This window comes from Schistocerca gregaria, chromosome 1 (assembly GCF_023897955.1).
Source record: "Schistocerca gregaria isolate iqSchGreg1 chromosome 1, iqSchGreg1.2, whole genome shotgun sequence".
In the NCBI taxonomy this organism is placed as follows: Eukaryota; Metazoa; Arthropoda; class Insecta; order Orthoptera; family Acrididae; genus Schistocerca; species Schistocerca gregaria.
Genome location: NC_064920.1, coordinates 722396770 through 722423379, shown reverse-complemented (window position 1 = coordinate 722423379; position 26610 = coordinate 722396770). Strand labels below are relative to the sequence as shown.

Genomic DNA, 26610 nt, shown 5'->3' with positions numbered 1-26610 from the left:
TTTCCGAGCAGTTTAGAAAACGAAACTCAGGGGAGAAAAACGCATTTTGGAAAGATCTTTGATGTGCAGCAACATGTACGCTGCATACTGTCAGAAAGGTGGAAATCAAAACTGAAACTAATAACATATTTTAGCCTTCTGTAGTCCGCTGCTCATGGTGTTGCGGTAGCGTTCTCGCTTCCCAAGCCCGGGGTCCCAAGTTCGATTCACAGAGGGGTCAGGAATTTTACCTGCCTCGTGATGACTGGGTGGTGTTGTGTCATATTCATCATCATCAATCATCCCCATTACGGTCGGAGGAAGGCAATGGCAAACTACCTCCACTAGTACTTTGTCTAGTATGGCGGTGCGGGTCTCCCGCATCGTTCCCCTACGCTCTGTCACGGAGTATGGGACTTCACCATCATCATCATCAGCCTTCCGTAATGATACGAACGTATTTTAATTCATTTTATAGTTCCCTGCAACAAAAATCCATCATTTAACGTGAGAGCAATAAGCGAAGAGGAACAACAAAATCACTGAATGTAAACACAGGTCATGAGGAGACTCCCCACCTCAACTCAGACTGCTCTGTGCATCAACCCCAGATTTACTGTATTTCCGAATAGGGGCAATATTAAGTAGTGGCGCCCAACCACACCTCTGTAACCAGAAGAGGGAGAAGGTATTACTCACATGCTACTCAACTACGCATGCTCAGGAGCCTGCCTGCAACAGCTCAAACGAATCTAATTTAAACAGTTGTCACGTCTCGTTCATCGGAGGCAATTTGTTGTTATGAAGCATTGCATAGTCTTCCTAAAGCCTTTGCTGTTGGCAGACGCTTGTATGATTACTGTTTTGTTGTTGTATATGGCACATTTCCTTTGCAACTTAAGTTTTATTTCCTTTTTTTATTTCGTTCATGTTTTGTTGCTGCAATATTATTCTGCAGTAGTGGCATACAGTAATATCCTTTGTTAGAATATTGGTTCTTACCAGTCAAAATCACAAAAATTTAACTGAAAACTAAAACAATGAAAAATTCCCGGAATTCTAGACAATTCCCGGGGTTTTCCCGGTTTTCTCCCGGATGAAAAAATTCCCAGGTTTATCCCGGATCTCCCGGTTGTTCCGGGTCGTATACACCCTGTGCCTGAGACTGCAGTCATATGTGTGTGAGTTGGGTTTGCGTCAATATGTATGTGTTTGTTTGTCGTCTAATTTTGACGAAGACCATACTGGCCAAAAACTATGCTTGTGCCTATCTGCAACTCAGCATCTCCGCTATATGGTGAGTAGCAACTTTCCTTTACACAATATTGTTACATTCCATCCTGGATTTACCATTAATTTATTAAGTATTACTATGTATTGTACCATACAAATAGTTTGAATGCAGCATAAATCAATACTAATTCTAGCACAATTTTCTTTTCAGTGTATTGTTTTTACAATTTCCTATACTATCTCTGGCGATCCTGCACACATCGAAAAATGTTTGTTTTTAATTGGACATTAATAGTCCACTGAAATTTTGCATTAACTTTGTACCTCTCTATGCCATATCATTTATTAGCTTAAGATTTCATAGTCTATTTGGCAATAAGGTATGTAGTGTTTGAAACCCAAGAAATAAGAAAGTTATTTAAGAAATTTAAATCCATGCTTAACTTTTTCAACATGTGCAAACTCCTGCTGAAATGAACACATCAATTTCCTTATCTGAAATAACAAGAGGGATTCAAAGCACACACTGTTAGTAAATATTTTGATGCAGTCTGAATAGCCTTATGCAAAAGTGCTAAATCTAAATTTATAAACTTAACTAAAAGTTTTATAGCTGCAACAGGTAAGATGAGTGTACCTCCTCCTGACCCATAAAGTTTCTCACTGCACATTTCTAATCATACGGTTTTTAGTATCATGGTTAACATTGTGATCAAAGGATGTTAACATACAAATCTCTTCATCCAAATACTTTAAGTACACTGGCAATGTTTTTAGAGCACTCGACAAAACCCCTACAGTTACTTTATTGCACAGTTTTAATTCCTTCAAAAGGTACAAGTCATGTACATTGCGCTGATTGCCAATAAACCCAGAAACCACCATTTTGCATATTCTTTTTCCACAAACAAATGTTTTTCGGGCCACCCAATTCACTAACACTTTAAAATACCCTGAAAATGAAAGAGCGACATACTCAATTAATAAATTCCTTTGACCATTCATCTTGCAAAGCTCCAGGCAGTCTTACAGATTCAACCCCACAGTTGACCACAGCAACATGATGCACAATTCACTTAGTTCAAACAAATATTTTTTCCATGTCATGTTCTTTCAGTAGTTTTTGGAAGAAGTTGCATGTTTCGGCGATTTCGACATTGCTGAAAGCCTCATGTAAATCTTCAGTCCTCCATAATGTGCCTCCCCATGTCATTCCATTTCTCCCAAAGTTTTTTTTTTTTCCAAAAATGTTGCATTGGGACTAACTGCCCACATAAATAACTCATTTTCAAACACACTCCATAATAGTAGTTCATGTATGTGATGACGGCAAGATAAAAAAGAACAGCTCTCTTCCAACCAACTGTTCCAGCAAAGTAACAGCTCCACTGAAATCGCCAGTGCTGGATGCAATGGTCTCACAACAAACTTTCTTGTCCCGTCCCCAAACTTTTCTGGCATTCCAAACTGCCATTTCTGCCTGTTTCTTTCTAAACTCCTCGATATCTTTGGATAGAGCAATGATTAATTGCTATTGCATCAACATTATGTCCTAAGCCCTGTCTGAAACAGCCGCTAGTTTTGATTTCATAAAACATCTTCTTCCATGTTTGTTTTCCTTTTTTAAATTTATCTTATTTTCATCTATGGTTGCATTACTATGAGACATTGAAGCTGAACTCATGGATGGGTCTATGAAAGTACCAACAGTTTCTTCGGGTGAATCAGTAGCAGTTTCCAAAAACATGATGTGTATTACCGTTCACCCTCCTTGATTCCTTTTTCATCACTAAAATCCTCATCCTTTTCTCTTTTGTTGCCAACTTCCAGTCAACACCTCCATGATTACCTCTACAGGCGAGTTCCCTCTGTTATGATAAAAGGAGCTTATCCTCTACTATTTTTATCATGTTCAAAGCATTAGTATGGGCAACATAAAATGGTTATTTAGGTTTGTGGAAACTTCCGTTCCTGTTCTTTGTGAGTGTTCGTCTTTATACGTGCACTTTTTTGCAGATTGCGCCACTCTAAATACAATTCTGTAAGTTTCTTTGTATAATGAGATAGAGCTCTTGTAGGAATCCTAGCCTTCTCCCATAATATTACACTTTCACACGAGATTACATCATCACTTTCACTGACAGTTGATTTCCCTTCCTGTACATTATAAAACAAGACCAACAAAACCTGTCGATTAGATGACAATTTATGTCCACTGAACTATTGCTCAACTTCACTGACTAAATGAATGACCATTTCCCTATAATGCTTCTTCAAAAAAACTAAAGGGTGTGTCAGAAGAAATACAAAATTCACAGCATAAAATAATGATGATGATGATGACTGGATTGTGGGGCGCTCAACTGGGCGGTTATCAGCATCCATACAAATTCCCAACCTTTGCTCAATCCAATCTCGCCACTAGCATGAATGATGATGACGTCTGTCACCCAGCCTCTTTTAATGAGGTCTTGGACAAGATGTCCAAAAGTGGGGGAAAAAATTCAAAAACTGAAACAATTGGAAGTCCGTATGGCGAGGAAAGAAGCCTAAAAATGACATTCAAATTTCTTGCCTCGTTTCATAGATGATGTGGCAATACTAACATACAACGAGACAATAGCAAGCAAACAGAAAGAAACTCCGAAGCAATGTAGTGAAAGAAGCCTCCAAAAAACTAAGTACACATGCAACTCAAAAATGATCACAAAATATGGACATAATGAGGCAGTTCGATACTTCAAGTAAATGGGTGAAATCCTTGGCAATAAAGGTGGAAAGAAAATGGCACAGAATATTTATATACAAAAACTCCGGCGTTCTTACAGTAAATCAACAAAATGTGCAACAAAAATGTATGTCCATACACACGACAATCGGACACTATTAATACAGTTACCAAGCCTGAAGCCCTGTACACAGTGAAATGCTAACACTCCAAAGCACCTGTGAAACTTGTTTTATATATATATATATATATATATATATATATATATATATATACACACACACACACACACACACACCTGTCCCTTTTTCCCCCCAAGGTAAGTCTTTCCGCTCCCGGGATTGGAATGACTCCTTACCCTCTCCCTTAAAACCCACATCCTTTCATCTTTCCCTCTCCTTCCCTCTTTCCTGATGAAGCAACTGTGGGTTGCGAAAGCTTGAAATTTGTGTGTGTGTTTGTTATTGTTTCTATCAACGTACCAACGCTTTCCTTTGGTAAGTTACAGAATCTTTGTTTTTAGATATAATTTTCCGACGTGGAATGTTACCAACCCCCCCCCCCCCCCCCCCCCCCCATGGCCGATAGATGCACAGTCAATGACAAGTGACGGAGAGGAAGTGCCATTCTAAACTGAAGCCTACGATCATATTTGTTGTAAATATTAAGTAGTCCCTCCACATTCACACTCACATGGTAGCCATCCAAAAAGATCTACTGTCACTTCCACTTCGATTAGAATCTAATTAGAAGTCAGATGAAAATGCAACGGAAGTGCCAATTTTTTTTCACCTGACTTGTTAAGCATTTGTTACTTTTAGAGAAGCATGATGGTGGCAAATTCTGAGTAAAACCAGCATTTATCTTGTTGTCATGTTAAATTTGCTGCTTCTATCTAAACACAGCGGTGCTTACGCAATGTCGTCTCATTAACATGTTGTACAGGCAAGAGAATAAGTTTAAGTGAAGAACTGAGGAAAAAGTAAGGTCAACAGCTTTTGAAAAAGCACATCCTCTGTACAAAAATAAATGTGTAATGTCTTCTCTTTTGTTGTTCCAAAACCCACAGCATTTCTTGATTCACCAGTTATCGATGACCATTAAAAATTACAATCTCTCACTGAAAAAGTCTGTAGTTAATGGAATAACATAGCAGATAATGGAAGTTTCACATAATAACCATATGGCAAAATATCTCCTCTTTGTATGCTATCTCGTTTCGATGTCTCAAAGCGTTTATCAAGTTTGAGGAATGTTGCGGGTGTTTCATTCCAGCTTTATCACTAGTACATGCAATCATAAAAAAGTGCACTACATGAGACCATTTTTCTCGAGATTAGTGACAAATAGAGACGTCCACTGAAGTCAAAAGAAAATTCAATGTGTTAGTTAAATTTCGCACTCAGCACCATATTACATAATACGTGCCAATCACAAAAATCAAAGCAACCCCTAGTTTCCATTACTTTTTTTCCCCCCGAATTCAGCGCACTGTCTTACTTAGATACAAATATCACAATAACTATGACAATTAACAAAATGATGAGCAAGTCATCGTGAAGCTGACATATAAAGATATAAGTAACGCAAAAATGGAATCTTTACCAAATAGTTTCTGTACATTCATTTGAGGATGGCTGCAGAGAGAGCACCTAGATACTGTCTTCATAGCGCATTGGCAACCAGCCAAAAGCAGGTGAAAAATGTCGGCTTCCTCTTCAGAACAAATGAATGAACTCACCCAGTGGTTTAAACGTAAATTAATCACTACACATCAGTCACCAAATCCTGCACAGATCTTACATTCATTTTCAGAAGTTAAGATTTAAATCCCAAAATTCAGTAAATAAATTGTCTCATAAACTTTGTGTAATGTGTAGATGGAATATTGCACCTAATGAAGAACTGTTGGTGAAATCAATAACAATCACTTACAAAATGTAATGTACAGTGAGCTACATTTAACAATAATACAATATAAACAACTGTGGTAAATTTATTACCAATGGGTTAGACAGACACGCGTGTTCTGCATCTCTAATACTTCAAATGAAGATAACAACTTCAAGAGATGTTGCTGCAACAGTCGTAAAACATGTCTGCAATGGAACATGCAAACTTTATAGAGTTGTTGCAATAATATAGACCCTATTGATCACACACTTTACTTATATACCTATGAAAGAGAATTAATTATAAATGAGGATGCACTGTTAAAGAGTTGTCAAAGAGAAGTACTAATAGGACTGCAGCAGAATAGTGCCATAAGTTGCAGAAAACAATGTCATCTTTCAAAAATTGTGATAATGGACAGGTGACATCAAGAATTACTAGACATTAATGCAGCACATAGTACCATTTATTCTCTCTCAGGAATTTATGATTAGTCTCTTTTCTTGCAACATTGTCTAATCTTCTTCTAGACTAAAGAAATATACCAAAAATATTATATATTATTGCAGTACATGGTACCATTTATGATCTCTCAGGAATTTCTGCAAACTTCTCCCATCTTCTGCTAGACTGAAGACATCTATCTGTCAGTTTGTTGCGACCCAATCACTTGAATATGCAATCAAAATTGTGGACTATCTTTGTACCTACGTAATGAACTAACTAGCAGCATCTTTGGTTATGGTTGATGACTTGATTGTAGCTATCTCGCTTTCTCTGGAGGTTTTGTTCCTTCACTTTCAGTGACTGCTATATTAATAAACTGACTTACATCACCTTTATTCAACTGTGGATCACAGTGCCCACAAGTTCATGCTTTCTATCACCAATTTTTTGTGCAACACAAAAACAATCCTCCAAAAAATGGTCTTTAAGGATTTTTGCTTCAGTACATGTCAGTATGACTGGTTTGTACACAATGCAGATGACGTGAGAAAAGTAATGGCTGCAAATTTTTTTTGTGAAATCTCTCATAGCTTTTTAAATAAACCAAACATTATTGACATTCTACAGCTTTTTTCTTCACACCTACATATTTTCAGCCATCTGCCGCAAGAGGGCTCTGAATTGTAGTGTGTAACATGGTGGTGTGTAACGTAACTATGTTGCTGCATGAGAAACAGCATGCTGTAATTGAGCTTCAGATTTGAAGAGTTTGTCCACATATGGAGCACACACATATGGAGCACACGCTCCTTCAGCATGATAAATCCAGATCATACATGAATGCTACAACAATCCGGCGTCTTGAGTTCACTGTCATCAATTATCCTTCATACAATCCCGACTTTGGCAAATCCAATTTTCCTCTGTCTCCAAAACTTAAAGAACATCTTTGAGGATTTCATTTTGACAGTGCTGAAGTGGTGTAAGCAGAAGCGAGGTTGTGGTTCTGTCAACAAAGTAAAATATTCTACAGTGACAGTATCAACAAACTGGCCTCTCATTGGGAGAAATGAGTTCGCCACAGAGTGGCTACGTTGAGAAAAAAATATGTAGGCATGGAGAATGAAAATGTTAATGTTAATAATGTGTGATTCATTTAAAAAGCTTTAAGAGTTTTTATATAAAAATTCTGAGGCTTTACTTTTCAGTATGCCCTCGTAGTTTCAGAATGGCCAGATAGCGTGTGGTAGCTAATGGGCTAAATGAGATAGTTGAACTCCAATGTTTCACTGCTTGACCAGTTTCAATTTTGAAGGAGCAAAGATTTATTACACCAAGTTGCCTTGACAGGAAAACACTAGCAGCATAATGAGTACACTGTTCTACAGAAGTGACTAGCTCGACCTCCTTGAAACAAATTTATTTGTCCTGGCTTTGGGATTACGTGACTTTTGCCACTATGGTTGGCTCAAAATCAGAGCATTCATACTGTAAAACCTCACTAATCTGTCCCCTACAGGACCACGATCATGATTGGAATGCAAAAAGACTCATGTTATCACAAGAACACTTTCATTAACATCACAGTACAATACAGTTTAATTTTAATCTGGAAATATTGTCTGATATATTGTTCTGTGTTAAAATAGAAACACAACGAAAAGAAAACATCGCCACAGTGGAAAATCTTACACAAAAGCGTAATGTATAGTACTGCCTGCACTGTACAATACATCTGTATTGACCAGTAAGATACTGTTAATGTGAGTGAAAGTTTGACAAATGTACAGACCTTATTACAGTGCTGGAATGACACACAAACGACTCATTTTGTGCAACAAGATTTCTCGTAAGGAACATTTTGTAGTTTAAGCCGGACTCATGAATGTTTTACACTTTAGCAGGGATCTGCTTAAGCTCTTTAGGTGAGTTTTCAAATTTTGGAAGATTTCATCACTGGCAGCTGTTTCATCAGCAGAAAATCCCATCGGAAATAATTACATTTCTGATCCATTGCCACTTTTTTCACTACTGTACCCAGCATTCATTTGCAGTAAGCCTTTCATTTTCATTGTGCCTTCTCTTTTATGATTGGTCCACACAACAGAGTTCCTTTTCTTCTCTCCTGCTCAAAGAACATCCACAACACATTGTCTAGATTTCATTTTTAGGCCCCTTCAAAGTCTTGCATATTTTCAGTCCTTTCTCAACATCAGTCGTCACTGAATGACTTTCAGGATTTTCCTAATTTTTTTTTCTCCAGTCTTTAACAGTTGGTATGACAACCCCTATGTCTCTTGCAATGTTTCAAAGAGACTCATACTGTGTCTGTTCCTAAACATACTTTCAGTTTCTCTGCTAAATACAGTGTCATGTGTTTACATTTAGTTAATGCCAGGATTAAGCTTTACATACTTTAATATGTAATAGGAACACTGTCACTAGTTGACATCTGAATTGTGTGCACAACAACATTTACTGGTTGAAGTAGAAACAAATTATTTCATACTAAAACTCATTGAACTACTGTGCATACCAACAGCAAACTAGTCTACTTATCCAAAATGCAGACAATGAGTCATCGACAAGTGCAGACAAACATCTCAAATGGGATGGTTGAACTAGCGGGGAGATGGATCATTCGAGATCAGATTAGCAAGATTCTACTGTTTTAACATCCACATTTCTTTAGAGCCCAATTATTGTAAGTAAAAATTCACAGAAAACTAAGCTCATACAGAGGCAAACTAACAGCTGTTCTTAACATGCACCACCCACAAAGTGAAGAGAAATTGGGAACGGGGTAACAAGAGAAAGATAACATGCATCTCACTGCATGGTAACTTGTAATGAAGACATGTACAGTTATTTGTAGATGACAATGCAGGAGGACTAAAAGAATCAAATCTAAAAGCATAACACAGCCCACCAAAGCATTTTCAAAGGATATGTTGACAGAAAAAAAGTTCAGCAATGTAAAGGAGTATAAGACATTTGAAATCCTTGCATGTTATCATGTCCAAGAGAGGGAGACTTGGCTGAATTAAAATGGATGAAATGCAAATAAGGAATTTCTCTCCTATACTGTGCAGTCTGGCTGGTTGCAAGCTAAGGGACTTACCTAACAGCAAGGTCACCAAAATTTTGCTCAACAGATAGTTGATCAGGAGTTAATGAAGTCAACCAGAAATTTGATCAAATTATTAAAATATGTAAGAGTAGCAAATTAAGGCCTTGCAATCAAAGCTGATGCCAGAGCTGAGAAATAATTTAAAAAGAAAGAAACTTCATGCTTAAAAGCTTCATGGATGCCAGACAGATAGACAACACCAAAATTAGGTGAGAGAAATTATCAGGGTGGAGCCAGGCGAGTGTCCCCCAGAGATCTGTATATGATGGAAGCCACCTATCCCACAGCTGTCCCACGTTCAAACTGTTAAACGTCCCACCAACATTTCCAATCCTGTGTTAATTTTTCTGTCTCCAAAATATCTGCAATGATTTGGGTTAACACTGTGAGAGAATTTGGTCCTAGAATTTTCAGTAACTCAGCAATAAATCCATCTTCACCAGATTATCTATTTTTTTTAATGTGTCTGTGAATTTCTTCTTGTGAAGGTGGAGATGATTAGGGGTGTGTATAAGTAGGTCTTTCTTTAGGGAACCTCAAAGGTGGTTCGGGACAATTAGGGTGTGTTGAGAAATAATGTGACAGTTCCTTACGGCTTTCCTGGTTAGTGAGTGCAAGTTTTCCATCAAATTTCTCGAAACATAATTTCTATGTGCTGTACCCGCAAATTTTTTTTGCAGAAGTCCTGTAAAAATCTTGTTATTGTAGTTGCGGAAGTTTTCTTCGATTAACTTCAGTTGGGTTTTCAGGTATTTTCTTTTGATCTGCCTAATGATTTTTCCACTTGTTTGCTAGTTTCATAAAAGTAGTGAAGATTTTCCAATGTTTTCTTTCTGTTGTGGTTAAGTTTTGCCAAAGCTTTATCACACTCTGTATCCCATCATCGATGTTTTGTATTTTTCTTCAAGGGGACTAAATCTTTAGCCTTCTTGACAGAAAAATATGGCATAGGCCTACTTTGCACAGAGATGTAATTTGTTCTTCTTTAGGTGTATTGAAGTCATTAAAGGGACAAATACTTTAATCAGACTGGCGATAGCATGAGAGCACAAAATAAAATAAATGAATAAGTTATTACAAGAACAAACTTCAGGTGATCTGATATCTCATTTCTATTTGTAAATTACATATAATACACGCAGTTTATAGCATTTTTTTGCTTTGTTTTTAAATCATGACTGGCATTAACATGAATACCTAGGAATCAATTATATAGAGTTATTGTATCTGCAGTGAGATGCAGCTGTCTGTTACACTAGGACCTTTATATTTATATTTAAATTAGTAACAAACCTTCAGATGAACTGTTGACTTATTACTGTTGATCTGGGGCATTAGCAAGAGGAGATTCTGTTTATTTAAGCTAAAGGTATTTGTATAAAAGTTAGAGAGATTGTAATGAACTAAAGCTGTTTGTATGGCTGTACACTTTATATTAAAAAAAAAAAAAAAAAAACACGAACAAAAGTTCTTTAACGGTTGACTTATTTTTTATTCTTATATTAAAATGATCTGGAATATTGGTAAAGGCAGTTTCTGTTTGTTCAAGCTAGAAGTAATATGTATAAAAGTTCTGATTTATGTTAGCAGCAGAGGGCTTTAACATTTAGAAATATAGTACAGGTTTTATTCTGTGGTAGGATATTACATTGGCACCGGCTTAGTTAGGATGTAAGGAGAGAAAGGAGGGGTAGGGGGGTGGGGGGAGGGGGGGGGGGAAGGGTTCGTTGAGTGTTTACTTGTTTTGGACTAGTAGATCTTCAAAATTCTAAAGGAAAAATTCGTTTCTCAGTTCAATTTGATCATTGAGTAGGTAGTCAGGTGCAGTATATGTGTAGATAAATATTTCAATTTCTTCCAGAAGGTCAAGTATTGTGCCTTTGTTGGCAAAATGTAGCATTTGAAGATTCTGTTCTGTTGTTTGCAGAATGATTGTTGGGCAAGATGTGAGGCAAAGCTGGACTTATTCAGGTTGTTAAGAGGGAGTGCATCTGTGTGTTATTTAAATACTGTTGTGAAGCTTCCACCAGTTTGTCCAATGTAGAAGCTTGGACATTGGTTGCAAATGAACTTGTACACACCTGACTTTTGTTACTGTTGTACAGTGGTTTTGGTGCTGTATGTGACTTTATTTTGTTGTTCGTGAAGAAACATATTTTTATGTTGTACATCATGAAGAGATTGGAAATTTGGTGAGGAATCTTCCCTAAGAAAGGTAAGCTAATAAATGTGGTCTTCTTGTTTGTGGGTGGTAGTTCAGCAGGTGGTTAATTTAATTTTGCTGTATGGATTAGTTTATCTATTATTGCAGGGTTGTACCCATTGCTGGAGGCAACTGATTTAATAATTTCTGTTTCTTTCTGTCTTTCACTTGTGTCCATTGGGATTTTAAGCATGTGATTAACCATTGTTCTGAAGAATCCTTTCTTCTGTTGGTCTGTGGTACCATTCGTTGTTGTTGGCTTTCTGAAAATTTGAAATTTATGCTTTTGATTTTTATTTGAGATTGTTAGATCAAGATAGTTCATGCCTTCTGGTGTTTCATGTTCTACTGTGAATTGAATTTTATTGTGTACTTTATTATGTTCTTCGGCTAGATTATATATTTCTTCTTTTGTTCCATTGAACAGAAAGAGTGTGTCATAGAATTTGTAATAAAGCAGTTTATCTTTTAGTTGGGTTCAGGATCTAAACAAGTTGTTTTCAAGGTTATTTATATACATTTCTGCTAGCAAGACGGCAAGACTACTACCCACTGCCAGTCCATCTTTCTGAATGTAAAACTTGTTGTTGAGCAGGAAGTAGTTGTGGGATAATATAAGCTCCAGGATCTCTATGAGTTCTTAGATTTCAGCTCTACCCATTGTCCCATGTTTGAGTAAGTTATTTCTTATTACTTTAAAGCTTTTAAAGCTTCAATAATAAAATCCTAAGCATACTTTTACACTGAACTGCGATAAAATTTTCTGAAATTTGAAGTCCTTTTTTTAGTTTCTGTGTAGCAATGAAGTCTAACCATGCATTTCACAGTGGTCTCCTGTGAACATAAATCTTGTAGAAGATTGCTGGAGCACAGCAAATGTACGAGGTGTGATTGTAAAGTTATAAGAAAGGGCTTGTAATTGTACAATGGTGGTATTTACATGCGACAGTGATGCATCTCCTTCACAATAGTCCTCTTCTGACTGAACACACCAACTCCAATGGTGTTTCCACTTTTAAAAACATTCCTGGAAATTTTTTTCCTGAAGTGCATTAAGGATGCTCTCTGTTTTTGCTTGGATGTCTTCAATCGAATCAAATCGCTTCCCTTTCAGTGAAAATTTGTGTTGAGAAAACTTCTAGAAGTCCCCACGGGGCCAAATCAGGGGAATTTGGTCAAAAATTCAACGACGGAAAAGGCATAATGAGCCGGAGCATTGTCATGGTGTAGCACCTAACTCCTGTCTTTCCACAATGCAGTCCTCTTCTTCCGCATCTTTTCGCACACGCGCTCAAGGACACATTTGTAGTATTCCTGTTTAATTGTCTGTACTCCAGGGGTAAATTCATGATCCACAATACCAACAGAATCGAAAAAAGTAACCAACATTGTCTTCATCTTCGACCGACTTTGCCGTGCTTTTTTTGGTCGTGGTGAACCTGGAGTCTTCCACTGCGAAGACTGCACTTTGGTTTCAGGATTGTATCACCCCCCCCCCACACACACACACACACACACACACACACCCCCCATGAACCATGGACCTCGGCGTTGGTGGGAAGGCTTGCGTACCTCAGCGATACAGATAGCCGAACCATAGGAGCAACCACAACGGACGGGTATCTATTGAGAGGCCAGACAAACGTGTGGTTCCTGAAGAGGGGCAGCAGCCTTTTCAGTAGTTGCAGGGCCAACAGTCTGCACGATTGACTGATCTGGCCTTGTAACAATAACCAAAACGGCTTCGATGTGCTGCAAGGGGAAACTACGGCCGTAATTTTTCCCGAGGGCATGCAGCTTTACTGTATGATTAAATGATGATGGCGTCCTCTTGGGTAAAATATTCAGGAGGTAAAATAGTCCCCCATTCAGATCTCCGGGAGGGGACTACTCAAGAGGACGTCGTTATCAGGAGAAAGAAAACTGACGTTCTACAGATCGGAGCGTGGAAAGTCAGATCCTTTAATCGGGCAGGTAGGTTAGAAAATTTAAAAAGGGAAATGGATAGGTTAAAGTTAGATATAGTGGGAATTAGTGAAGTTCGGTGGCAGGAGGAACAAGACTTTTGGACAGCTGACTACAGGGTTATAAACACAAAATCAAATACAGGTAATGCGGGAGTTGGTTTAATAATGACTAGGAAAATAGGAATGCGGGTAAGCTACTACAAACAGCATAGTGAACGCATTATTGTGGCCAAGATAGATACGAAGCCCACACCTACTACAGTAGTACAGTTAATACACCTACTACAGTAGTACAGTTAATATCCCAACTAGCTCTGCAGATGACGAAGAAATTGATGAAATTAATAATGAGATAAAAGAAATTTTTCGGGTAGTGAAGGGAGACGAAAATTTAATAGTCATGGGTGACAGGAATTCAGGCGTAGGAAAAGGGACAGAAGGAAACGTAGTAGGTGAATATGGATTGGGGCTAAGAAATGAAAGAGGATGCACTTGAGGACAATATTATGGAAATGGAAGATGATGTAAATGAAGATGAAATGGGAGATATGATATTGCGTGAAGAGTTTGACAGAACACTGAAAGACCTCAGTCGAAACAAGGCCCCGGGAGCAGACAACATTCCACTGGAACTACTGATGGCCTTGGGAGAGCCAGTCCTGACAAAACTCTACCATCTGTTGAGCAAGATGTATGAAACAGGCGAAATACCCTCCGACTTCAAGAAGAATATAATAATTCCAATCCCAAAGAAAACAGGTGTTGACAGATGTGAAAATTACTGAACAATCAGTTTAATAAGCCACAGCTGCAAAATATTAACACGAATTCTTTACAGACGAATGGAAAAACTAGTAGAAGCCGACCTCGGGGAAGACAAGTTTGGATTCCGTAGAAACACTGGAACACATGAGGCAATACTGACCCTACGACTTATCTTAGAAGAAAGATTAAGAAAAGGCAAACCTACGTTTCTAGCATTTGTAGACTTAGAGAAAGCTTTTGACAATGCTGACTGGAATACTCTCTTTCAAATTCTAAAGGTGGCAGGGGTAAAATACAGGGAGCGAAAGGCTATTTACAATTTGTACAGAAACCAGATGGCAGTTATAAGAGTCGAGGGACATGAAAGGGATGCAGTGGTTGGGAAGGGAGTAAGACAGGGTTGTAGCCTCTCCCCGATGCTATTCAATCTGTATATTGAGAAATCAGTAAAGGAAACAAAAGAAAAATTCGGAGTAGGTATTAACATCCACGGAGAAGAAATAAAAACTCTGAGGTTTGCTGATGACATTGTAATTCTGTCAGAGACAGCAAAGGACTTGGAAGAGCAGTTGAATGGAATGGACAGTGTCTTGAAAGGAAGATATAAGATGAACATCAACAAAAGCAAAACGAGGATAATGGAATGTAGTCGAACTATGTCGGGTGATGCTGAAGGAATTAGATTAGGAAATGAGACACTTAAAGTAGTAAAGTAGTTTTGCTATGTGGGGAGCAAAATAACTGATGATGGTTGAAGTAGAGAGGATATAAAATGTAGACTGGCAATGGCAAGGAAAGCGTTTCTGAAGAAGAGAAATTTGTTAACATCGAGTATAGATTTAAGTGTCAGGAAGTCATTTCTGAAAGTATGTGTATGGAGTGTAGCCATGTATGGAAGTGAAACATGGACGATAAATAGTTTGGACAAGAAGAGAATAGAAGCTTTCGAAATGTGGTGCTACAGAAGAATGCTGAAGATTAGATGGGTAGATCACGTAACTAATGAGGAAGTATTGAATAGGATTGGGGAGAAGCGAAGTATGTGGCACAACTTGACCAGAAGAAGGGATCGGTTGGTCGGACATGTTCTGAGGCATCAAGGGATCACCAATTTGGTATTGGAGGGCAGCGTGGAGGGTAAAAATTGTAGAGGGAGACTAAGAGATGAATACACTAAGCAGATTCAAAAGGATGTAGGTTGCAGTAGGTACTGGGAGATGATGAAGCTTGCACAGGGTAGAGTAGCATGGAGAGCTGCATCAAACCAGTCTCAGGACTGAAGACCGCAACAACAACAACAACATCCATATAACTATGATTCATCACCTGTAATTTCACTATTAAACACATCTGGGTCATTTTTAGTCCAATTAATCAGTTCTTAATACACTTTAAATTGGTATTGTCTCTGGGCACATGACAACACTTTTGCAATGAATTTTGCGGACACTCAATGCATGTTCAGATCTTCAGTTGAAACTGACTGAATGCATAGAAACTTAAATTAAGTTCATCACCCATCTCCCTAATAGTAAGTCCACGATCAGAGCACACTAAGTCATGAACTTTCACATTTTCATTCGCTTCTGAGGTGGAAGGGCGGCAGGACTGTAGTTCATCTTCAAATGATTCGCGGCCATTTTTTGAACCTGCTGAACTAGACAAAAACATTTGACTGGCTGATACAATTATCTCCAAAAGCTGTTTTTAATAGTTCGTACGTCTCAGAAGCTGATTTCCCAGTTTTACAACAAAATTTCACACGAACTCATTGCTCCATTTTTACGTCAATTTTCATGCAAACAGAATCCCCTAGCATTCAACCAGCTGCCAACCTGTCAGAGGGTGTTCAAGGACAAGGCAATGACTCACTCCACACCCTCCCTGTACCAGCCGGCCAAACCAGTAAGCAGTAGCGGATCCATTCTTAAAACTTTCCAATCACACCTCGTATTTATCTTGTATCACTGGCGAACACTTGTCACTCAACTGACGAACTGCCATCACTTTCAGTCTCTACTCCATGACCTTCCTGTTTTTATGCACGCATTTTATCACTACACCAAGACACAAACTATGCTGCTCTCAGCCGTTGTCCTGGCTGTACAGCTAGGAGCAATGGTATTGTTTTCACACTCGCAGCAGAATTTAATTCATCGTACTTCAGCAAATTTGCATGAACTCCCTCGTGAATCAATACATCTATTACTCAAAACAGGATCAAAACCCCTACAGTGGTTCCTGAGATTATCACGAACATACAGACAGAAGCAGGCAGGGTATTTTCCCATGTGAAAGTACACTATTCCCCTGGTGAAAGTTCTTTTTTCCATGTTAAGTGACAACATGCTTATTAATCCTTTGAATAATGAAAGTTTTATACACCAGCATAGAATTTCCCAGCACTTTAGGACATGAACCCAGCAAACAACAAGGTGTTTTGGAAAGATCTTTGATTCGCGGTAACGTTTACACTGCATATTTTTGTATTATGATAGTATAAACACGAATTCCACCAAATACAGCGCAATAGCTTCCGAAGCATGAGACTGTAATGTGCTTTTTTCAGCCAATCACAGTTCATGTCGTGTAATGTCACCAGCCAATGATAGCAGATATTCACAGCACAGGGCACTTGATGTAGTCAACCAGTAGCAAAACCATCATTAAGTAGCACGAACACACAAGTAGGAAGAGTTAATGGTTTAAATTAATATAAATATAGTATAGCTACAAGAAAAGCTAAGCTTTCACATGTAATATCTGTTGTCAAAACTTGTTCAGTATCATAAGAACACAGCTTAAACTGCGCAGCCGAATATTTCTGACTAGCACAATTATAAATTTCACTACTGTGCACTGACCATTTCATGGGTTACCTGGCTAAATACTTGTTCTGTTGAGCACTTCGACTTTTTCACAAAAAAGCAATTACATGTGAAATTGCTCAAGAACTCACTTCATGTGCCCCCCATCCTCTCTCAGATACTTATACTCTTTGCCATCATTACTGCATAAATTGTAAGCTATGAAAGAACTAAAATAAATATGAAGAACTAGTCTCAAAGCTTAGTCTTTTTTAGTGCGTGTTACCCTTTAAGGTATATCAAAAACAAATGTGCCAATAAAATTTTACATAATAGCATTAACAGCTGGCCTTTTGGGGCTGAAATTTTTCTAAGTGGATGGTCCTCATTGTTAAGTTCTGAATGAGAGCCTAACACTCCACGATTGAAGAAATTCATCACACGTTCTCACACGTAACATAATTTATCTTGTGTAAATGAAAATTTACTTTGAAAGTAACACTTCTCAAACCACCATTCACAACATTTTTCTGCGACCTGTTAGAAATGTAAACAGTTTTGATGTCACACTAATCAAAACAAGAACCATAAGAAAAACAGGCTGTGGAGCACACCTCACAGCACACGACACTGTAGGCGGCAGCGGCCATCTCTGGCCCGGAGTGAGTAACTATTCCAGATAAGTTTAATAATTCTTGACTATGTTTTTAAATGCATGCAAGCTCTCAATAGCACACAACAAAGTTAAGACCATTAGTGGGCACCTTTTCTGTTTCAAACTGATTTCCCATTAGCCCTACATGGGGGATGAGCATTCGCAAAGTGTGGAGGGCAAGCTGACTAGTACGATGTCACTTTTTCGTTGCAGGACCTGTATTTCTAGGGGGCCCTGCATCAAAACCAATTTTGTTGTTATAAAGTACTGCATACTCTTGACACATTTTGTTGTTAGCAGATGTTTGAGTGTGCACAGTGTCTTACTGTTGTGTGGGGCACATTTTCTTTGAAGCCGAAGTTTTATTCTGGTGTTATTCTAGTAGGCTAAATTAAAACTTATTGTCGGAGTATCAGTTCTTACCAGTCAAAATGACAAGAATTTAACTGAAAAGTAAAACAATGAAAATTTACTGGAATCCTAAAAAATTGGCATGAAAAGAATCAGATTTCTTTTGTTACATAGGTTTTAATATATGAGCAGATTCTAAGTAAACATTATCCTAGAAAGATAGTGGGGAATAGATAAACAAACTGTGCCAGACTTTACCAAGACCATTCCATGTAAAATGAACACAACACAATAAAAGTACCTCAGATTAAAAACAGCTGTCAGATATGAGGTAATAACTTTGTACTAATTGTTAAGGAAAGTCTGTTCCAGGTTCACACATTAATTTTAAACAAAATGGGATTCTTCAAGAACAACAGTCAATGAACATTCATATTCTATGACATATATTTCCAAATCTCTTAATACTTCATTATGAGAAGGAAAGACGCTACTCACCATATAGCAGAGACGCTGAGTCACAGATAGGCACAACAAAAACAAAAAGATTTTCACACTTACAGCTTTCGGCCAATGGCCTTTGTCAACAATAGACACACATATGCACACACAAACTCATGCAAATTCAACTCACGCATACGACTGCAGTCTCAGGCAACTGAAACCACAATTCAGTTCAGTTCCAGTTGCCTGAGACTGCAGTTATGTGTGAGAGTTGCATTTGCGTGAGTGTTTGTGTGCGTATGTGTGTGTATGTTGACGAAAGCCATTGGCCGAAAGCTTCAAGTGTGGAAATCTTTTTATTGTGCCTATCTGCGACTCACCATCTCTGCTATATGGTGAGTAGAACTCTCCTTCTCATAAATTGTTACATTCCACCCTAGATTCTCCATTGTTTGATCTCTTAATACTTTGATTTTCACTGAAATTTTCTGCACTTTTATTACACTTGTGTATGTTGCAACTATACAAAATAGTTCACAACTATGGTAGAATATCAGTGCTCATGCATTACTGAGAAGATTTTAGAAATTAAAAACTAAATGACTTACTGTAGACACGAATTTCGGTTTTGAGCTACTCAAGTAGCCGTGATGGTTGCACATTAGGAGCACAAGTACTGTACTACTCTCTCCTGGAATACAATCATCTCCATGAAGTTCTATGCGGATTCCTCCATTGACGTAGCTTATTTCCTTTGTCGTGTAACCTGCACAAGCGAGCAAAATAAGTACCATTTTTCATACACTTCCATACATAAAACAGAATGTAAATGTATATTCTACATGCAACACCTAAAAATTCTTATTAATAACACAATTAAATAATGTATGTCGAAAAATAAAAACACTTGTTTTCTAAATAAATACAACAAAGTTGAATAATATCCAAAATGAATAGTTTTAACTTTAAAATCCACTCAACTCTACTAGAAAGTATCTGAAGAACTTCTGCCTTCCAGAGTAGTGTGTGTTACACTAAATAATGCACTCATCTATAGTTACAAAGTACTTTAAATAGAAAATCACAGTACAGATTCATTCAGATAAAATATAAACTTAGCCTGTTGCCAAAATTACATTTAACAACAATTGCTGTGCAAATTTAATCCCCATTATTTCTGTTCCAGTTGGGAAGAATTTATCATGTTTTAGGCCCTTGTAATTCATAGCACAGCATTCTGGGATTTAAGAAGAACTATAAACTCCACAAATACAATTCTAGGAGACTGTAATGGCTAACTGGAACACCTTGCCACACATTGTGCACTGGATAGTAATAATTTTTGGTATTCGCTAATAATTTTGTGAAGTTTCGTTGGTATTGGTATTAGTTGTGGTTTAGTAGTATTAATACAAGTAATTGCTTTCTTAGTAGAGATTGAATTTTGAGACCACTATTGTTAGTTCTATAAACAGTTCTACTGGTGTAACTGAATGTAGGTAATGTAGTTGTATAGTTTTTTACAGTAACTGTAAAATTTCACCATGAGTGAGAAGTGTGGGCTCTGTGGTAGGTTTGTGAGTAGTGGGTTACGGTGTTGGATTTTTTCAAAGTATTTCACTGGGGGGGGGGGGGGGGTGAATGAAATGGGGAGGCCACTGGGCATTCTAGTAAGATCCTCTGATGGGAATGCAGAATCTGTAGTAGAAATAAGTTGATAGAGGCGCAGGAGCATAAAATTTGTGCCCTTCAGATGCAGTTACAACACGCAAACGAAGAACTAAATAGGGGAGGAGGGTGAAGTGTGCTAGAGAATGGGAACTGGCAGTTGGCAAGATGGCAGCTAGGAGGATGAGGTATTCAGATAGTTAGACTTTGCATATATGCAATAGATTTGACCAACTGTCAAGAGTTGAGTGGAGAGGAGCCTCTAGTAGCTGTAGCAGTATGTAACATGCAGCAGTCCTCAGCAGTTAGGAGGCCTAGGTCAGTTGCAAAGGCTAACAGAAAGAAGAAGGTTCAGCTGCTAGGTAGTTCGCACGGTAGAGGTGTGGGCGTGTGGGCCAGCAGCTGCAGAAGGTGTTGGGGAGGGGGAGGGTGGGTGGGTGAGTACCAGGTCACCAGCATTATGAACCCTACTGCACAGTTGGCTCAGGTGACTGACAGCATAGGGGAGTTATGTAGGAATTTTATGAAGGAGGATAAGTTAATGATAGTAGGTGGAGCAGAGAACAGTCTTGATTGGGACGGGGAATGTGATGTAGGTGGTGACCTGGTAAAGATAGCTACTCAAACTGGTGGCATTGATGTACATTTCATGCAACTGTTTCCGCATCATGATCAGCCTCATCTTAATGCAGCTGTTATGCGCGTTAACATGGGGCTGGAGAGGGCGCTGATGGCAGAAGGCATAAGGGTGACATTTCAGTGGTACCAGTTGGGCCTATCAGTAGATCACATATGTAACAGCCATGCCCCTATCTGCTATAATTACGTGAAGCTCTTGGTATAGATGTCATAGTATAGATGTCATGTTACGACACTTCAACGGATCATGCAGAATTTCGCAATTTGTTTGCGCCACATCACTAGGCATGGCGTGCACCTCAATATGGTATGGGAAGGAGAGGCTGGCAAAGTCTACAGGTGACAGTGTAGTGGGTGGTGGAATCACTCATGGAAAAATTCCTGTAGTAGTTGGTGTAAGAGCTGCAACTTTTTTAGATTGAAGTCAGCTGATATGTATGCCTGCTTAAAGGAAGTCTCTCTAACTAAGGGCTAACCTTCAGAGGGCATCATGTTTCCAAAGTAGAGAAGGAATTACCATTTTTCATCAGCGTATAAGAGGCATTGAATTTATTGGTATATCGGAGGACAACTTAAATAATTTGACAATTCACAGGCTTCCTTTAGCAGGATGAGGGAGTGGCCATGTTCGTAGAAAACAGTATTCCATTTGAGTCCATAGATGTTTCATGGCACTGCACTGAACAGATATTTGAATGTTGTGCAGGAGCAGATGAATTTAGTGAAAGTAAACTTATAATTGTTGTTGTTTATAGGTCCCCTAATTCCAACTTCAGAGCATTTCTGCTCAAGCTAGAGAGAGTTCTTGATTCACTTTATACGAAGTGCCAGGAATTAGTTATATGTGATGACTTCAGTATTAATTTTGTATATGATGGTGCCAGAAAAACAATGTTGGTATAGCTTCTAAATTCATATGATCTCATGCAGACTGTGTTTTTTCCAACTAGGGTGCAGGGGAACAGTAGCACAGCCATAGACAATATCTTTATTCATTCTTCATTACTAAATGGGCTTTCTGTTAGTAAAAGGGTGAATGGCCTTTCTGACCATGATGCACAAATTTTTACACTAAAAGGCTTTTGTACTCTAACAAATGTCACATATAATTACAAACTATGTAGGAAAGTTAATCCAACAGCAATAGAGAGTTTTTTAAACTTTGTCAAGGAACAAAAGTTGCAGCATTTTTATAGAGCCGGTAACAAAGATGATAAATATAATGCTTTTCTTAACATTTCTCATGCTCTTTGGGAACTGCTTTACATTAGTACCTTCTGAACGGGGTACCAGCGGTAATAGGCAGCCTGGATGGCTGACTAGTGGGAAAAGGATATCATGTAGAACGAAGCAGGAATTATATCAAAATGTTAGAAGTAGCCACAACCACGCTGCAATAGCCCATTACAAACAGTACTATAAGGTGCTTAAAAGTATTACTAGGAAGGCAAAGAGTATGGGGTACACAGACCAAAATGGTACTGACACAGAGGATGACAGACTAAAGGCCGAAATACTAAATGTCTTCTTCCAAAGCTGTTTCACAGAGGAAGAATGCACTGTAGTTCCTTTTCTAGATTGTCGTACAGATGACAAAATGGTAGATATCGAAATAGACGACAGAGGGATAGAGAAACAATTAAAATCTCTCAAAAGAGGAAAGGCCGCTGGACCTGATGGGATACCAGTTCGATTTTACACAGAGTACGCGAAGGAACTTGCCCCCCTTCTTGCAGCGGTGTACCATAGGTCTGTAGAAGAGCGAAGCTCTCCAAAGGATTGGAAAAGGGCACAGGTCATCCCCGTTTTCAAGAAGGGACGTGCAGAACTATAGACCTATATCTCTAACATCTATCAGTTCTAGAAATTTGGAACACGTATTATGTTTGAGTATAATGACTTTTCTGGAGACCAGAAATCTACTTTGTAGGAATCAGCATGGGTTTCGAAAAAGAAGATCGTGTGAAACCCAGCTGGCGCTATTCGTTCACAAGACTCGGACGGCCATAGACACGGGTTCCCCACAGTTCCCCACAGTCGTTTAATGAACAAAGTAAGAGCATATGGACTATCACACCAATTGTGTGATTGGATTGAAGAGTTCCTAGATAATAGAACGCAGCAAGTCATTCCCAATGGGGAGAGGTCTTACGAAGTAAGAGTGATTTCAGGTGTGCCGCAAGGGAGTGTTGTAGGACGGTTGCTACTCACAATATACATAAATGACCTTGTGGATGACATCGGAAGTTCACTGAGGCTTTTTGCGGATGATGCTGTGGTATATCGAGAGGTTGTAACAATGGAAAATTGTACTGAAATGCAGGAGGATCTGCAGCAAATTGACGCATGGTGCAGGGAATGGCAACTGAATCTCAATGTAGACAAGTGTAATATGCTGTGAATACACAGAAAGAAAGATCCCTTATCACTTAGCTACAATATAGCAGGTCAGCAACTGGAAGCAGTTAATTCCATAAATTATCTGGGAGTACGCATTAGGAGCGATTTAAAATTGAATGATCATATGAAGTTGATTGTCGGTAAAGCAGATGCCAGACTGAGATTCATTGGAAGAATCCTAAGGAAATGCAATCCGAAAACAAAGGAAGTAGGTTACAGTAAGTTTGTTCGCCCACTGCTTGAATACTGCTCAGCAGTGTGGGATCCGTACCAGATAGGGTTGATAGAAGAGATAGAGAAGATCCAAAGGAGAGCAGCACGCTTCGTTACAGGATCATTCAGTAATCACGAAAGCGTTACGGAGATGATAGAAGAACTCTAGTGGAAGACTGCAGGAGAGACGCTCAGTAGCTTGTTATGGTATTTTATTGAAGTTTCGAGAACATACCTTCACCGAGGAGTCAAGCAGTACATTGCTTCCTCCTACGTATATCTCGCGGAGAGACCATGAGTATAAAATAAGAGAGATTAGAGCCCACACAGAGGCATACTGACAATCCTTCTTTCCACGAACAATACAAGACTGGAATAGAAGGGAGAACCAATACAGGTACCCTTCGTCACACACCGTCAGGTGGCTTGCGGAGTATGGATGTAGATGTAGATGTGTTGTTGTTGTTGTCTTCAGTCCTGAGACTGGTTTGATGCAGCTCTCCATGCTACTCTATCCTGTGCAAGTTTCATCATCTCCCAGTACCTACTGCAGCCTACATCCTTCTGGATCTGCTTAGTGTATTCATCTCTTGGTCTGCCTCTACAATTTTTACCCTCCACACTGCACTCCAATACTAAATTGGTGATCCCTCGATGTCTCAGAACATGTCCTACCAACCGATCCCTTCTTCTAGTCAAGTTGTGCCACAAACTCCTCTTCTCCCCAATTCTATACAATACCTCCTCATTAGCTATGTGATCTACCCATCTAATCTTCAGCATTCTTCTGTAGCACCACATTTCCAAAGCTTCTATTCTCTGCTTTTTCAAACTATTTATCGTCCATGTTTCTCTTCCATACATGGCTACACTCCATACAAATACTTTCAGAAATGACTTCCTGACACTTAAATCTATACTCGATGTTAACAAATTTCTCTTCTTCAGAAACGCTTTCCTTGCCATTGCCAGTCTACATTTTATATCCTCTCTACTTCAACCATCATCAGTTATTTTGCTCCCCACATAGCAAAACTACTTTACTACTTTAAGTGTCTCATTTCCTAATCTAATTTCCTCAACATCACCCAACTTAATTCGACTACATTCCATTATCCTTGTTTTGCTTTTGTTGATGTTCATCTTATATCCTCATTTTAAGACACTGTCCATTCCGTTCAACTGCTCTTCCAAGCCCTTTGCTGGGTCTGAAAGAATTACAATGTCATCAGCGAACCTTAAAGTTTTTATTTCTTCTCCATGGATTTTAATACCTACTCCGAACTTTTCTTTAGTTTCCTTTATTGCTTGCTCAATATACAGATTGAATAACATCGGGGATAGGCTACAACCCTGTCTCACTCCCTTCCCAACCACTGCTTTCCTTTCATACTCCTCGACTTTTATAACTGCCATCTGGTTTCTGTACAAATTGTATTCCTTTTTGCCTGCTTCATTTACTGCATTTTTATATTTTCTCCTTTCATCAATTAAATTCAATATTTCTTCTGTTACCATAGGGTTTTCTACAAGCCCTCGGTTTTTTTACCTATTTGATCATCTGCTGCCGTCACTACTTCATCCCTCAAAGCTACTCATTCTTCTTCTACTGTATTTCTTTCCCCCATTCCTGTCAATTGCTCCCTTATGCTCTCCCTGAAACTCTGTACAACCTCTGGTTCTTTTAGTTTATCCATGTCCCATCTCCTTAAATTCCCACCTTTTTGCAGTTTCTTCAGTTTTAATCTACAGGTCATAACCAATAGATTATGGTCAGAGTCCACATCTGCCCCTGGAAATGTCTTACAATTTAAAACCTTGTTCCTAAATCTGTCTCTTACCATTATATAATCTATCTGATACCTTTTAGTATCTCCAGGCTTCTTCCATGTATACAGCCTTCTTTTATGATTCTTGAACCAAGTGTTACCTATGATTAAGTTGTGCTCTGTGCAAAATTCTACCAGGGGGCTCCCTCTTTCATTTATTTGCCCCAGTCCATAATCACCTACTACGTTTCCTTCTCTCCCTTTTCCTACTGTCGAATTCCAGTCATCCATGACTATTAAATTTTCGTCTCCCTTCACTACCTGAAAAATTTCTTTTATCTCATCATACATTTCATCAATTTCTTCGTCATCTGCAGAGCTAGTTGGGATATAAACTTGTACTACTGTAGTAGGCGTGGGTTTTGTGTCTATCTTGGCCACAATAATGCGTTCACTGTGCTGTTTGTAGTAGCTTACCCATACTCCTATTTTTTTTATTCATTATTAAACCTACACTTGCATTACCAATATTTGCTTTTGTATTTATAACCCTGTATTCACCTGACCAAAAGTCTTGTTCCTCCTGCCACCGAACTTCACTAATTCCCACTATATCTAACTTTAACCTATCCATTTCCCTTTTTAAATTTTCTAACCTACCTGCCCGATTAAGGGATCTGACATTCCACGCTCCGATCCGTAGAACGCCAGTTTTCTTTCTCCCGATAACGACATCCTCATCCTGGAGATCCGAATGGGGGACTATTTTACCTCCAGAATATTTTACCCAAGAGGACGCCATCATCATTTAATCCTACAGTAAAGCTGCATGCCCTCAGGAAAAATTACTGCTGTAGTTTCCCCTTGCTTTCAGCCGTTCGCAGTACCAGAACAGCAAGGCCATTTTGATTAGTGTTACAAGGCCAGATCAGTCAATCATCCAGATTGTTGCCCCTGCAACTACTGAAAAGGCTGCTGCCACTCTTCAGGAACCACACGTTTGTCTGGCCTCTCAACAGCTACCCCTCCGTTGTGGTTGCACCTACGGTACGGCTATCTGTGTCGTTGAGGCACGCAAGCCTCCCCACCAACGACAAGGTCCATGGTTCATGGGGGGAGGGATGTAGGTGTAGATATTTAAAAATGTAGATGTAGATATTTAAAAATCGTTTTCTGAGCATTGCTGGTGAATTAAGTAAAAATTTAGCTTTTACAGGGAATCAAATTACTCTCTTGGCAAATGTCTTTCCGAGACACTCCTCTGTCATACAGACAAGGGGGAGATTGAGTCAATAATTAAATCACTCAAAACTAAGGAC

The 26610-nt window shown here is 38.7% G+C and overlaps 1 protein-coding gene across 3 annotated transcripts in view; it reads right to left on the bottom strand.

Annotated features, from left to right (window-relative positions):
- Nucleotides 1-26610, bottom strand: part of LOC126266771 (cation-independent mannose-6-phosphate receptor) — a 599618-nt gene that overhangs the window by 463552 nt on the left and 109456 nt on the right. For all 3 annotated transcript variants that reach the window (XR_007548921.1, XM_049971299.1, XM_049971307.1), the window contains exon 10: nucleotides 19211-19368. Coding sequence is in view for 2 of the 3 variants with exons in the window: in XM_049971299.1 (XP_049827256.1) it covers nucleotides 19211-19368 (158 nt within the window). In the remaining variant the exon portion in view is untranslated. The remainder of the gene's footprint in view (nucleotides 1-19210; nucleotides 19369-26610) is intronic.